Source organism: Thamnophis sirtalis, unplaced genomic scaffold, assembly GCF_051295495.1.
Source record: "Thamnophis sirtalis isolate CommonGarterSnake01/CBP01778 unplaced genomic scaffold, rThaSir2_p1.2 scaffold_2, whole genome shotgun sequence".
In the NCBI taxonomy this organism is placed as follows: domain Eukaryota; kingdom Metazoa; phylum Chordata; class Lepidosauria; order Squamata; family Natricidae; genus Thamnophis; species Thamnophis sirtalis.
In genome coordinates this window covers 55,042,518-55,056,229 of record NW_028261382.1, presented here as the reverse complement: position 1 = coordinate 55,056,229, position 13,712 = coordinate 55,042,518, and the positions used below count along the sequence as shown (strand labels likewise).

Below are 13,712 nucleotides of genomic sequence, written 5' to 3'. Positions count from 1 at the left end.
CTCATTGTACCCAGAGAGAGAATTATCTGCATCTGCCTAGCATCCGAGGTATAATAGGTTGGGAATTTCTTGGTTCGGTGCGATACTAATGAGCTTCCTTTACTCTTTCTTTCCCTTTCTCTTATTAGCTTTTTAAAAAATATATATTTGTTCTCTGCAATTATCCTGCTTCTTCCTGAAGGGAACATCTGTCTCAAACTGTGGTTGACACCGGTCATGGGTAACTCTGCCCTCGTCTTTGAGTTTAACCACGTGCGTTCTAATTTTGGAGGAACAACATCAAATGAGTAAATGAAGAAGCTGAGGTTTTGGTCGATAAATAATGGTGGGTTTGATTATGGTTAGAACGGCTTGTCTCTTAATTGCAGTAAGAAAAGCCTCTTGATTAAACTAATTGAACAGATAAAATTTTACACGTTGAATGAGCCCTGGCTAAAAACTCGTAGCTTTCTTTCTCTACTGTCCTCGAATAACTTTTTTTTTTTTTTTTAACAATGCGAAATTGTAATTAAAATACCACTTGGCCTCCTTTGTATTCCCTTTCAGCCAGCTGGGATTTTGTTTAAGCTTAACTAACAGTGAATAAGAGATGGAAGAGAAAATGGGTTTTTATTTTTATTTTTTTTGAGAGATTGAGATTTATTAGATTTTTTTTTAAATTTTATTTTATTTTATCAATTTCATATATACATTCACAATTATATGATCTCATAACTGTTATTAATAATATGTATTTATAACAATTTTTCCCTACTGTTGACAATATACTTGAAGATTGCTTTTTTAACATCCCATAGATCCATCTTATCTTACAACGGTCCTACTTCTTCTTCCCTCCCTCCCTCTTTCCTTCCCTCGTTTCTTCTCTCCTACTCCCCTTCCCTCCCTCCTTCCCCTTCCCTCCTTCTCTCCTTCCCTCCCTCCTTCCTTCCTTCCCTCCTTCCTTCCTTCCCTCCTTTCTTTTCTCCTTCTCTCCTTCCTTTCCCCCTTCCTTTCCTCCTTCCTTCCCCCCTTCCTTCTCTCCTACATTCCCTCCTTCCTTCCCTCCTTTCTTCTCTCCTTCTCTCCTTCCTTCCCTCCTTGCTTCCCTCCTTTCTTCTCTCCTTCTCTCCTTGCTTCCCTCCTTCCTTCCCTCCCTCCTTCCCTCCCTCCTTCCTACCCCCCTTTCTTCTCTTTCTTCCCTCCTTCCTTCCTTCCTCCTCTCCTTTCCCTTCTCTCCTTCCCCTTCCTCACCTTTACCCTTCCCCTCTTCTTCCCATTCCTCCCCTCTTTCCTACTCTTACAAAAACTCGTAGCTTTGTTTCTCTACTGACCTCGAGTAACTTTTTTTTTTTTTAACAATGCGAAATTATAATTAAAATACCACTTGGCCTCCTTTGCCTTCCCTTTCAGCCAGCTGGGATTTTGTTTAAGCTTAACTAACAGTGAATGAGAGATGGAAGAGAAAAAGGGGTTTTTAAACTGTGTTCCGGAGAAACTTAAAATGAGAACTTCTCAAGCGAGATGGGTGCGTTTTTTTGTGAATAAATCAAGGTTCCAAATGTATTTTCTCTGGAAGAGAGCATTTGATTGAACTTATTAGTTATTATAAATTTACTATGAAGGAGCTGGTCCAGATATCTGGGGGATAACTTGTTTCAAAGAATAGGGTACATCAACAAGGATCTTTGTCGGGATTTAGCTTAGATAGTAGGTCAGCGTCTCAAAATGGGTTAGCTGGGTTCACACTTAGTTTTTGGGTTACAGGTAGTTCTTCACTTAAGATCCCAATAATAGAGTTCGAAGGGCCCTTGGAGGTCTTCTAGTCCAACCCCCTGCTCAGGCAGGAGACTCTATACCATTTCAGACAAATGGTTGTCCAATCACTTCTTTAAAACCTCCAGTGTTGGAGCATTTACAACTTCTGGAGGCAAGTTGTTCCACTGGTTAATTGTCCTTACTTGTTAGGAAGTTCCTCCTTAATCCCAGGTTACTTCTTGATCAGTTTCCATCCATTGCTTCTTCCCCTGCCTTCGGGTGCTTTGGAGACTAGCTTGACTCCCTCTTCTTTGGGGCAGCCCCTGAGATATTGGAAGACTGCTATCATGTCATCCCTAGTCCTTCTTTTCATTATAGACATCCCCAGTTCCACCAACTGTTCTTCATATGTTTTATCCTCCAACTCCCTAATCATCTTTGTTGCTCATCTCTGCTGCCAAAGATCGTATGTTGCCACTTGGAAAGCAGGCTGGCACGAAAAGTAGGTAGAGCAAGTGGACAAAGCGATAGATAGATGATAGATAGATAGATAGATAGATAGATAGATAGATAGATAGATAGATAGATAGATAGATAGATAGATATGGGAGATATGGGAGATAGAGAGATAGAGATAGATAGATAGATAGATAGATAGATAGATAGATAGATATAGATATGGTAGATAGATGGATAGATGGATGGATGGATGGATAGATATGGTAGATAGATAGATAGATAGATAGATAGATAGATAGATAGATAGATAGATAGATAGATAGATAGATAGATAGATAGATAGATATGGGAGGTAGATAGATAGATAGATACATACATACATACATACATACACACATATTTATATAGATAGATAGTGATAGTTAGATATTTATATACATAGATATTTATATAGAGATATAGATAGAAGGCTCGCGGTGGCTCAGTGACTAAGACACTGAGCTTGTTGATCAGAAAAGTTGGCGGTTCGAATCACTAGCGCCGCGTAACGGAGTGAGCTCCCGTTACTTGTCCCGGCTTCTGCCATCCTAGCAGTTCAAAAGCAGGTAAAAAATGCAAGTAGAAAAATAGGAACCACCTTTGGTGGGAAGGGAACAGTGTTCCGTGCGCCTTTGGCGTTGAGTCATGCCGGCCACATGACCACGGACCCACGTCTTTGGACAGTGCTGGCTCTTTGGCTTTGAAACGGAGATGAGTACTGCCCCCTAGAGTCGGGAACGGCTAGCACGTATGTGCGAAGGGAACCTTGCCCTTTTATAGATGATAGATAGATAGATAGATAGATAGATAGATAGATAGATAGATAGATAGATATTAATTTAAAGGTAATTTAAACTCAGCAGATTATGGTAGCTAATACACCGAACCCTCTTTACCGATGTAATCCTTTTTTTGGCCCTGAACAACGTAATCTGATGCAACTTCTTAGGCCCTTCAAACATCTCACAGGCCTTTAGCCCCGATTTACCATGATCTGCCAACCCAGGAATGGCTTTTTTTTTGCAGCCGGCAGAGAGAATTCCCTCGGGCGCTGCAGTGCGTCAGAATTGGAAAACGAGATCTGGTTCGCTGCAGGTTTGCCCTCTGAATACAAAGAACTGCACAGCCTTAATATTTACCCGGACTAGAGCCAGCAGTAGTCCTTAACCTTTAACTATGGTTTATTCACCAACCTGTGGGTCGTGGTCCAACTTACCAGGCTGGAGTCCCACTCGCGCGAGAGCGCCGAAACAAATATTCCGCTCTCACTTATGAGCATAAGAATTAAGATTCTTTATTAGCCAAGTTTGATTAGACAACGCAAGGAATTTGTCTTCAGTGCAGAATCTCTCAGTTGCACATACAACAATAGTGACAGATCATTTACAGTGGTAGAGACTAACTTGATTCTGCACCTAATAACGGCAGCAAGACTGTTGGTGGCGCAATACTGGAAGAAGGAAGACTTGCCTACAATCCAAGAATGGACATTGAAAGTCACAAACTTAGCCGAGATGGCTAAAATATCGGCATATCTTAAAGATCACTCAAATGAGAGATATAAACGAGACTGGGAAAAAATGGATTGACTATATACAAAATAAATACGGGACCAAGAAACTCCAGTTAGCCTATGCTTAAGATCAGAAATGATTTAAATTGTTTAAAGTTAGTTCAGCAAGAAAGAAGCTAAGGTCAATGTAGAATGTCATTAATTTCTTTTATTTCTTTTTTCTCAATAGATTTTAGACTGTGTTTGTTAAAAATCCATACCGTGTACGGGTTCTGGGAAGTCGGGGGGGGGGGGGGGAGAGGAGGAGGAGGGGTGGGGGGGTGGAGGGAGGGAGGGGCATACAAAAAATTGTACTTCGATGTTTTAATGATTGAGGAATGATGAAATATTTGTGTGTTTTAAAAGAAATAAAACCTTTGAAACATAAAAAAAAATAGTGACAATCATTATCAGAGTCATTGTAAAAATACATTCGGTTTTGCCTTTATTTCGAATGATGTGGAGACTAGCAGGTTAACAGAGTTGGAAGGGACCTTGGAGGTCATCTAGTCCAACCCCCCACCTAAGCAGGAGACCCTGACAGAGGGCAGTCCAGTTTCTTCTTGAAAGCCTCCAGTGATGAAGCTCCCACAACTTCTGTTCCATGGGTTGATTGTTCTCCCTGTCAAGAAATTCCTCCTTATTTCCAGGTTGAATCTCTCCTTGTTGAATTTCCATCCATTGTTCCTTGTCTGGCCTTCAAAGATGCTTTGGAGAATAGCTGGACCCCCTTCCTCCTCTCTGTAGCAGCCCTTCAAATATTGGAAGACTGCTATCCTGTCTCCCCTGGTCCTTCTCTTCACTAGGCTCAACCATGCCCAGTTCCTGCAACCGTTCATCCTATGTTTTAGCCTCCAGTCCCCTCATCATCCTGGTTGCTCTTCTCTGCCCTCTTTCTAGAGTCTCAACGTCTTGTTTTATAGTGTGGTGACCAAAACTGGATGCAGTACTCTAGGTGTGGCCTTACTAAGGCTTTATATTAACTTCTCCTTAGTTGCTCTGGTGAGTAAAGTGTTTAATGGAACATTATGGTGAGCGTATACAACTGTATACGCTCATCATAATGTTCAGGGGTTGCCCCAAAGAAGAGGGAATCAAACTATTCTCCAAGGCACCTGAGGGCAGAACAAGAAGCAATGGGTGGAAACTAATCAAGGAGAGAAGCAACTTAGAACTGAGGAGAAATTTCCTGACAGTCAGAACAATTAATCAGTGGAACAGAAGTTGCCTCCAGAAGTTGTGAATGCCCCAACACTGGAGGTCTTTAAGAAGATGTTGGATAGCCATTTGTCTGAAATGGTATAGAGTTTCCTGCCTAGGCAGGGGGTTGGACTAGAAGACCTCCAAGGTCCCTTTCAACTCTGCTATTGTACTGTATTGTATTGCATAACATGATAACATGAATTAATCAGCGATCCCTTCTGTTCCAGGTGGATGCCAAGGTGCTTCCTAGCCCTACTGACTATATGGCCCCAGAGGTCCTGGGTGCTTTGAACAACGGCAAAGCTTCCTACGGGTCAGAATGTGACTGGTGGTCCCTAGGGGTGGTTGCTTATGAAATGACCTATGGGAAATCGCCGTTTGCTGAAGGGACCTCAACGAAAACGTCCAACAACGTCATGAATTTTCAGGTACCAATGGGGCTTCTCGGTGTTCTGACCCAGCTCCCCAACTAACAAATCATCTCCACCCCCTGCCTTTTATCCCCAGAGCTAGGGTGGGCCTTAGCTAGCAACGGTAGCTCTTCCGTCCCAAGGACCGGCCCATAGATTTCCACTGCTCTCCTCTGCCACATCTATTCATCTCTGCCCCCTGCCTTTTATCCCCAGAACTACAGTGGGGCTTCGCTAGCAGCAGTGGCTCTTCCAGCCCAAGGACCGGCCCATAGATTTCCACTGCTCTCCTCTCCTCTGCCACATCTATTCATCTCTGCCCCCTGCCTTTTATCCCCAGAGCTACAGTGGGGCTTCGCTCGCAGCAGTGGCTCTTCCAGCCCAAGGACTGGCCCATAGATTTCCACTGCTCTCCTCTCCTCTGCCACAACTATTCATCTCTGCCCCTGCCTTTTATCCCCAGAGTTAGAGTGGGGCTTAGCTAGCAGTGGTGGCTCTTCCGTCCCAAGGACCGGCCCATAGATTTCCACTGTTCTCCTCTCCCCTCTGTCTTCTGCACACCTACTCATCTCTGCCCCCTGCCTTTTATCCCCAGAGCTACAATGGGGCTTCGCTAGCAGCAGTGGCTCTTCCGTCCCAAGGACCAGCCCATAGATTTCCACTACTCTCCTCTCCTCTGCCTTCTGCGCAGCCATGTGTCAGGCACTGGACCCAGCTGTTCCTCCTCTTCCTCATCAGCCACCTCCAGACCTGGGGGCTGTTGGCTCTCCATCGGAGGGCTGATGGACGGCCCAGGTTCCATCTCTGTCTGCCTCTCTCTCTCTGACAGCTCCAGTCCCTCTTCCACCTCGGAGTTCTCAGATTACCTTGATGCTGACCGGCCCATAGATTTCCACTGCTCTCCTCTCCTCTGCCTTCTGCGCATTCACTAATCAGGCACTGGAGCCAGATGTTCCTCCTCTTCCTCATCAGCCACCTCCAGATCTGGGGGCTGTTGACTCTCCATTTGAGGGCTGACGGACGGCCCAAGCTCCGCCTCTCTCTCTCTGCCAGTTCCATTCCCTCTCGCCCCCCCCCCCCTGGGAGCTCTCAGGTTGCCTCGAAGCTGACCCTGACGGATGTATTATTAGCAGCAATAAAGTCTCGATGCGGCCACTTAAAACATCCTCTTTTAAGTCAGAAATGAGGAGGTTTCGTTGCAGAAGAGCCGAGGTGGCGCAGTGGTTAAATGCAGCACTGCAGGCCACTTCAGCTGACTGCAATTCTGCAGTTGGGCTGTTCAAATCTCACCGGCTCAGGGTTGACTCAGCCTTCCATCCTTCCGAGGTGGGTAAAATGAGGACCCGGATTGTTGTTGGGGGCAATATGCTGACTCTGTAAACCGCTTAGAGAGGGCTGAAAGCCCTATGAAGCGGTATATAAGTCTAACTGCTATTGCTATTGCTAAAAGCTTTCAAAATGACCTAGCGATGCTACCAGCAAGGATTCTGGAGGAAGGTGGTTTTGGGGAGATTCTTTTTTTATTTCCATTTGCTTTGACTTTGAAAGCTTGGAGAATTTTTCCCCTCTCGTTCGTCGTCAAGCGAGATTTATTTATTTATTTCTGTTTCGAATTGCAGCGGTTCCTAAAATTCCCGGAGGACGTCAAGGTCAGCCGCGAGTGTCTCGACCTGCTGCAGAGTCTGTTGTGTGGGCCGAAAGAACGCTTGGATTACGAAGGCCTGTGCTGCCATCCGTTCTTCGCCAACGTTGACTGGAACGCCATCCGTGACGGTGAGTGACGGCCCACGCCTGTCTTGTGAGCCCTTGATCCGGGGTGTGTGTGTGTGTGTGCTGTCCTGGAACGCGGTCTCAAAGCATTGGTGTTAAAGCCGGGCCAACCTCCTTTGGCTTGGAGGGAAAGGTTTGTCTATCCCTTGGGTGTTGTGGCCCACCAGTGGCAGCCGATTCAGACAGTGAGGAGGGTTGGGGAGGAACCTGGGCCAGTCCTGGAGTCTGCGGAAGGCTCTGATGAGGGCTCTGCGTTGGAGGCAGAGAGGGGGCCAGGGCTGTATGCCAGTTATCAGCTGCCTTCAGACATCAGTGGGGCAGAAGAACAGCTGGAGCCTGTTCCCAGTGTGAGTTGCCGGACGAAGGGAAGAGCTAAAGAACAAGGGCCGACTTGGGAGTAAGGCCAACAGGTGGATGATGAATGGCCCCTCCCAGAGGGAATAAAAGAGGAGCGAAAGGGGAGTGGAGTTTGCAGGAGACCATTAGTTCGCTTCATTGGTTCGTGACTCTCTGAGACTCCTTTGCCAAGTTCTGCAGATATCGGCCTGGCAGATAAGGTCTGTGACTGTAAATCCTCCCTTGAAAGACTTTGATGAAGGGGAATGAGCAGAATTCACAGTCAGTTAATAAAAGGGGGGTTTGTCGGGACAAGGAGTTTGCTTCAGGCTCTCGGGAAACCTCGGTCCGAACGTTGTGTGCGACTCTAAGGCAGTGATTCCCAAACTTGGCAACTTTAAGACTTGTGGACTTCAACTCCCAGAATTCTCCAGCCAGCAGAGCTCTGCTGGCTGGAGAATTCTGGGAGTTGAAGTCCACAAGTCTTAAAGTTGCCAAGTTTGGGAACCACTGCTCTAAGGCATCGGTGCTCATCTCTGTTTTTTTGGGAGAGGGAGCCAGCGTTGTCCGAAGACAATTTCCGTGGTCGTGTGTCCTGCATGGCTATATGCCAAAGCCCCACGGAGTGCTGTTACCTTCCCACCAAAGGGGTCCCTGTGTTCTGACCCAGCTCCCCAAACACGAGAAACCCTCTGAAGTTAAAGATTCCTTTATGAGGAATTTGCATTTCCTATTGCAGATCAATTGATGTGTATCACTTTATATGGGGGGGGGGGGCGGTGAGACGCTGCGTTCCTTTGGTTCAAAAGGGGGGAAGGGGGTGGTGTTTCCTGCCTTATTGGTGAACTGCATTTATTCCATAGCCTGTTCCGATATAAAGACGAGAAAGATGTAATTCATGGGTGTAAATCTGTGTCAATTATGAAAACCATAATTTTCATTCCCTGTTTCCCTCCTCCCCAATTACAAATTGTGAGAAGTAGCTATAAACAAATTACTATATCACACCCAACTTCCTTTCCTCTCCTTTCCATTCTGCCAAGTTGAAAACCAGCTGTGGCAGATGACAATTTTCTTTCTTTCTTTCTCTTTCTTTCTTTCTTTCCTTCTTTCCTTCCTTCCTTCCTTGCCTCCCTTCTCTCTCCTTTTTCCTTCCTTCCTTCCTTCCTTCCTTCCTTCCTTCCTTCCTTCCTTCCTTCCTTATCTCCCTTCTGTTTTTCCTTCCTTCCTTTCTTGTCTCCCTTCTCTCTCTCCTTTTTTCTTCCTTCCTTCCTTATCTCCCTTCTCTCTCTCCCTTCCTTCCTTCCTTCCTTCCTTCCTTGTCTCCCTTCTCTCTCTCCTTTTTTCTTCCTTCCTTCCTTCCTTATCTCCCTTCCTTCCTTCCTTCCTTCCTTGTCTCCCTTCTCTCTCTCCTTTTTTCTTCCTTCCTTCCTTCCTTCCTTCCTTCCTTCCTTCCTTCCTTATCTCCCTTCTCTCTTTCCTTCCTTCCTTGTCTCCCTTCTCTCTCTCCTTTTTTCTTCCTTCCTTCCTTCCTTCCTTCCTTCCTTATCTCCCTTCTCTCTTTCCTTCCTTCCTTGTCTCCCTTCTCTCTCCTTTTTTCTTCCTTCCTTCCTTATCCCTTCTCTCTCTCCTTTCCTTCCTTCCTTCCTTCCTTCCTTGTCTCCCTTCTCTCTTTCCTTTCCTTCCTGCCTCCCCTGCCTTATATCCTCCCTCCCTTCCCTCACTGCCTTCTTTCCTTCCTCCTCTTTCCCTCCTTCCTTCCTTATCTCCGTTCTCCCTTCCTTCCTTCCTTCCTTCCTTCCTTCCTTCCTTCCTTCCTTCCTTCCTTCCTTCCTTCCTTCCTTCCTTATCTCCCTTCTCTCCTTCCTTCCTTATCTCCCTTCTCTCCTTCCTTCCTTCCTTCCTTCCTTCCTTCCTTCCTTCCTTCCTTCCTTCCTTCCTTCTTTTCTTTCTTTCCCACCTCATTCATGCCTGCTCAATAGGACCCTCATGGTGAGGGATACGCTTCATTCTGCATCGGGTGGTTTTACCAATCAAATCCATGAAGTGCTTTGGACCAGGAAGTAGCAGTTCTTTTTTTTAAGCTTCTCTCCCCCCACCCCCCACCCGCGGTCGAGCTGTCGCTTGCATTCAGACACTCCATCCCCTTGTCCTTCCATCCCTTGTCCCTTTGGTCCTCCTTTGCATCGTCGGAATTCTCCTGGCCAAAGAAACCAAGGTCTCATTTCTGGCATCCCCCACTTGTCCTCATGGCTGAGTTGAATCTGTTGCTCTCTTTATGGATCACGCTTCCTTAGGCCTCAAGCGAAGTGAGCTAACTTGAATCCTACCAAGGGAAAAAGATTCCTGTCTCGAGTACGAGACTGAAAAGATGATTTGATGCTACAAAACGTACAGTGGGTGTTTTTCCCCCCCTCCCCACTTTCCTTCCTTCCTTGGTGCTGGAACAAAATCAGTGGCTTGAAGGCTAAAATGAGGGCAGATAGAATGCAGATAAAGATTAGGTCCCCCCCCCTGACATGCATGCTAATCGTTCCCGACTCTAGGGGACGCTGCTCATCTCCGTTTCAAAGCCGAAGAGCCAGCGCTGTCCAAAGACGTCTCCGTGGTCATGTGGCCGGCATGACTCAACACCGAAGGCGCACGGAACGCTGTTCCCTTCCCACCAAAGGTGGTTCCTATTTTTCTACTTGCATTTTTTAACATGCTTTCGAACGGCTAGGTTGGCAGAAGCTGGGACAAGTTACGGGAGCTCACTCTGTTACGCAGTGCTGGGGATTCGAACCGCTGAACTGCCCACCTTTCTGAACGACAAACTCAGCGTCTTCGCCCCTGAGCCACGTGGCCCTATAGAATGCAGATAGAGTTGGAAGGGACCTTGGAGGTCTTCTAGTCCAACCACTTGCGTTGACCAACTCGCGTTGACCAGCTCATCTCCCGTGACTTGTCCCAAGAAAAGTGGGACACTGTGGCTCAGTGGCTAACGACGCTGAGCTTGTCGATCAGAAAGGTCAGCAGTTCGGCGGTTCGAATCCCTAGTGCCGCGTAACAGAGTGAGCTCCTGTGACTTGTCCCGGCTTCTGCCAACCTAGCAGTTTGAAAACACGTATAAAATGCAAGGAGAAGAATAGGATCCACCTTTGGTGGGAAGGGAGCGGCGTTCCGTGCGCCTTCGGGAGTTGAGTCATGCCGGCCACATGACCACGGAGACGTCTTCGGACAGCGCTGGCTCTTCGGCTTTGGAACGGAGATGAGCACCAGTTGTCCACCTGGCTCTTGCAACGGAACTTCTACATCTCTCCCCTCCCTCCCCATTCACTGGACTACCCCCATTTCATTAAGCCAAGGCTGGGTTAACTTTGGCTTCCTTCCGACATCACAGCCGCTGGCTGAACCGATCCCACCCGTGAAGTTCCAGCTTTATTAAAACCCACCTTCCACTGGGGAAAGTCGTGGGAAGCACAGAAATGGTGTCCCTCAACCTGTTGGGCTCCCAGGGACCGTGGCTCCGTGGAGAGGGTGGCTTCTTCCGCCGGCTGGAGCGGAGGTGGGTTTTTGCGTGCTGCCTGCATCCCGTGGATGGGACTTCGCGGCACGCCGTGGCGCAGTGCCGGTTCATGGCCTGTGTGGGTTAGGGAGCCCTGGTTTAATGCCAGGCAAAAGGTGGGTTTTGTTGTTGTTGTTGTTGTTGTTGTTGTTATTGATCTATGTTGCGTAGGAATTGGCCGTGTGTGAAAGAACGTTGGGCTTGATCTCTCTCCTCTGGGCCTTGTCTTTAGGGATTGTTAAGCTCTTTGGGGGAGGGAATAGTTCGGTCCTCCCTCTCTTTGGCTCCCAATGCAGCCCCTCAACATGTTTTCTGTATGAAAGACTCCCCGATGCTTAGAAAAATTACAGTGACCCTCCTTTCTCTTTCCTCTTTCTCTTTTCCTTCCTTCTTCCTTCCCTTCCCTTCTTTTTTTGTTCCTTCTTCCCTTCCCTTCTTTCCCTTCCTTTTCCTCTCCCCTCCCCTCTTTTCCTTTTCCCTCTTTCCTTTCCCCTTCCCCTCCCTCCTTCCCCTCATTTCCCTCTTTCTCTTTCTTTCCCTCCCTTCTTTTTTGTTCCTTCTTTCCTTCCCTTCTTTCCCTTCCTTTTCCTCTCCCCACCTCTCTTTTCCTTTCCCTTCTTTCCTTTCCCCTTCCCTTCTCCTCCCTTCTTCCCCTCATTTCCCTCTTTCTCTTTTCCTTCCTTCTTTCCCCTCCGTTCTTTTTTGTTCCTTCTTTCCTTCCCTTCTTTCCCTTCCTTTTCCTCTCCCCTCTTTTCCTTTTCCTTCTTTCCTTTCCTTTCCCCTTCCCTTCTCCCTCCCTCCCTTCATTTCCCTTTTTCTGTTTTCCCTTTTCCCTTTCCCCTTCCCTTCTCCTCCCTCCCCCCCTCATTTCCCTCTTTCTCTTTTCCTTCCTTCCTTCTTCCTTCCCCTCCCCTCTTTTTTGTTCCTTCTTTCCTTCCCTTCTTTCCCTTTCTCCCCTCTTTTCCTTTTCCTTCTTTCCTTTCCTTTCCCCTTCCCTTCTCCCTCCCTCCCTTCATTTCCCTTTTTCTGTTTTCTGTTTTCCCTTTTTCCTTTCCCCTTCCGTTCTTCTCCTCCCTCCCCTCATTTCCCTCTTTCTCTTTTCCTTCCTTCCTTCTTCCTTCCCCTCCCCTCTTTTTTGTTCCTTCTTTCCTTCCCTCCTTTCCCTTCCTTTTCCCCTCTCCTCTTTTTCTTTTGCTTCCTTCCTTTCCTTTCCTTTCCCCTTCCCTTCCCCTCCCTCCCTCCTTCCCTCATTTCCTTCTCTTTTCCTTCCATCTTCCCTCTTTTTCTTTCCCTTCCCTCCCCCTCCCCCCATTTCCCTCTTTTTCCCCTCCCTCCCTCCGTCCCACCTTCCTTCCTTCTCTCCCTCCCTGCAATATCATTTCCCTCTTTCCTTTTTCCTTCCTCCCCCCTCCCCTCCTTTTAATTTCCTTCTTTCCTTCCCTCCTTTCCCTTCCTTTTCCCCTCCCCTCTTTTTCTTTTGCTTCCTTCCTTTCCTTTCCTTTTCCCTTCCCTTCCCCTCATTTCCCTCTTTTTCTTTTCCTTCCATCTGCCTCCCCTCTTTTTCTTTCCCCTCCCTCCTTCCCTCATTTCCTTCTCATTCCCTTCCATCGTCCCTCCTTTTCTTTCCCTTTCTCTTTCCCTCCCTCCCTCCCTCCCACCTTCCTTCCTTCCTTCCCTCTCTCCCTCCCTGCAATATCTTCAAAGCACCCAGACCGCAAAGGGTTAAAAAAAAAACCAACTCCCCCTCCCTCCCTCCCTCTACAAAAGGCTTTGGCAGTCTGGCAAGCCCCCAGCCGTGACTCATCCTTCCTCCCCCCCCCTCCCCAGCCCTCCCCCCAATGGCTGCCAGGCGTCTGGCAGGCTGATGGGCAGAGGAGGGTTAAACCTTCGGAGGCATGCACAGAGTGGAGAGCGGGCAGCCTGCACCGCAGGAGCATCCTCTCCTGCCATGCCGGCAGGCTGGGCTCCTTCTCGGCCCCCCCCTCCCCGCCTCGGCAGCGGCTCATCTTTGAGAGATCTCCATGGAGCCATGGTAACGGCAACGGCGGCGGCATCGGCATCGGCACACTCTACGTCCGCCCAGCTTCTGACAGGGAGCAACTTGGGAAGCCGCTTCCCGGAGGAGAGCGGGAGAGAGGCGAGCCGGTGGATTTGCACCATCCGGTGACTTCCAGCCGGGGCATCGAAAGCAGCCTGGGGAGGGGGAAAAAAGAAACCGGATTAAGGTGTGCAGTTTCCCCATCAGCAGCTTCCCCTTCTCGGATCCCCCGCTGGGATGCTGATGAAAGTTCTCTCTCCCTTCGCCTCTTTTCTGCCTCCTTTCTCGTTGCCACTAAAGCCAGGCGCCCGTGAAGAAGCTGCCCGCCGGGCATGGAGAGGGATAAAAAAGGAGATTTTTGGAGGTGGACTGCAGTGGAGCCGTCCAGCCTTGTGGGGAAGAGGGTTGAGCAAGCCAGGGGCACAGAGAAATCGGGCAGGTTCCTTCTGACCTTAGCGGAGAGACCCAGCCGCCCCAGCTGTCCCCCTCAAGGTTAACTTAGGGAGTTGGCATTCCACCGGCCGGGCATCGAAGCCCAAGACAGCTGCTGGCGCTGTCCAGGGTGCCTTTTGCTGCTGCCAGGGGCAGACTGCCTGCTGCAGCCTCTCGTTCTGGGATTAA

General features: G+C 48.2%; 1 protein-coding gene across 1 annotated transcript in view; it reads left to right on the top strand.

Moving 5' to 3' along the window:
- CIT (citron rho-interacting serine/threonine kinase) overlaps nucleotides 1–13,712 on the top strand; it is a 136,661-nt gene that overhangs the window by 14,506 nt on the left and 108,443 nt on the right. Inside the window, 2 exon segments of the mRNA XM_087705637.1 lie at nucleotides 5,218–5,418; nucleotides 7,020–7,173. Coding sequence (XP_087561763.1) covers nucleotides 5,218–5,418; nucleotides 7,020–7,173 — 355 coding nt within the window.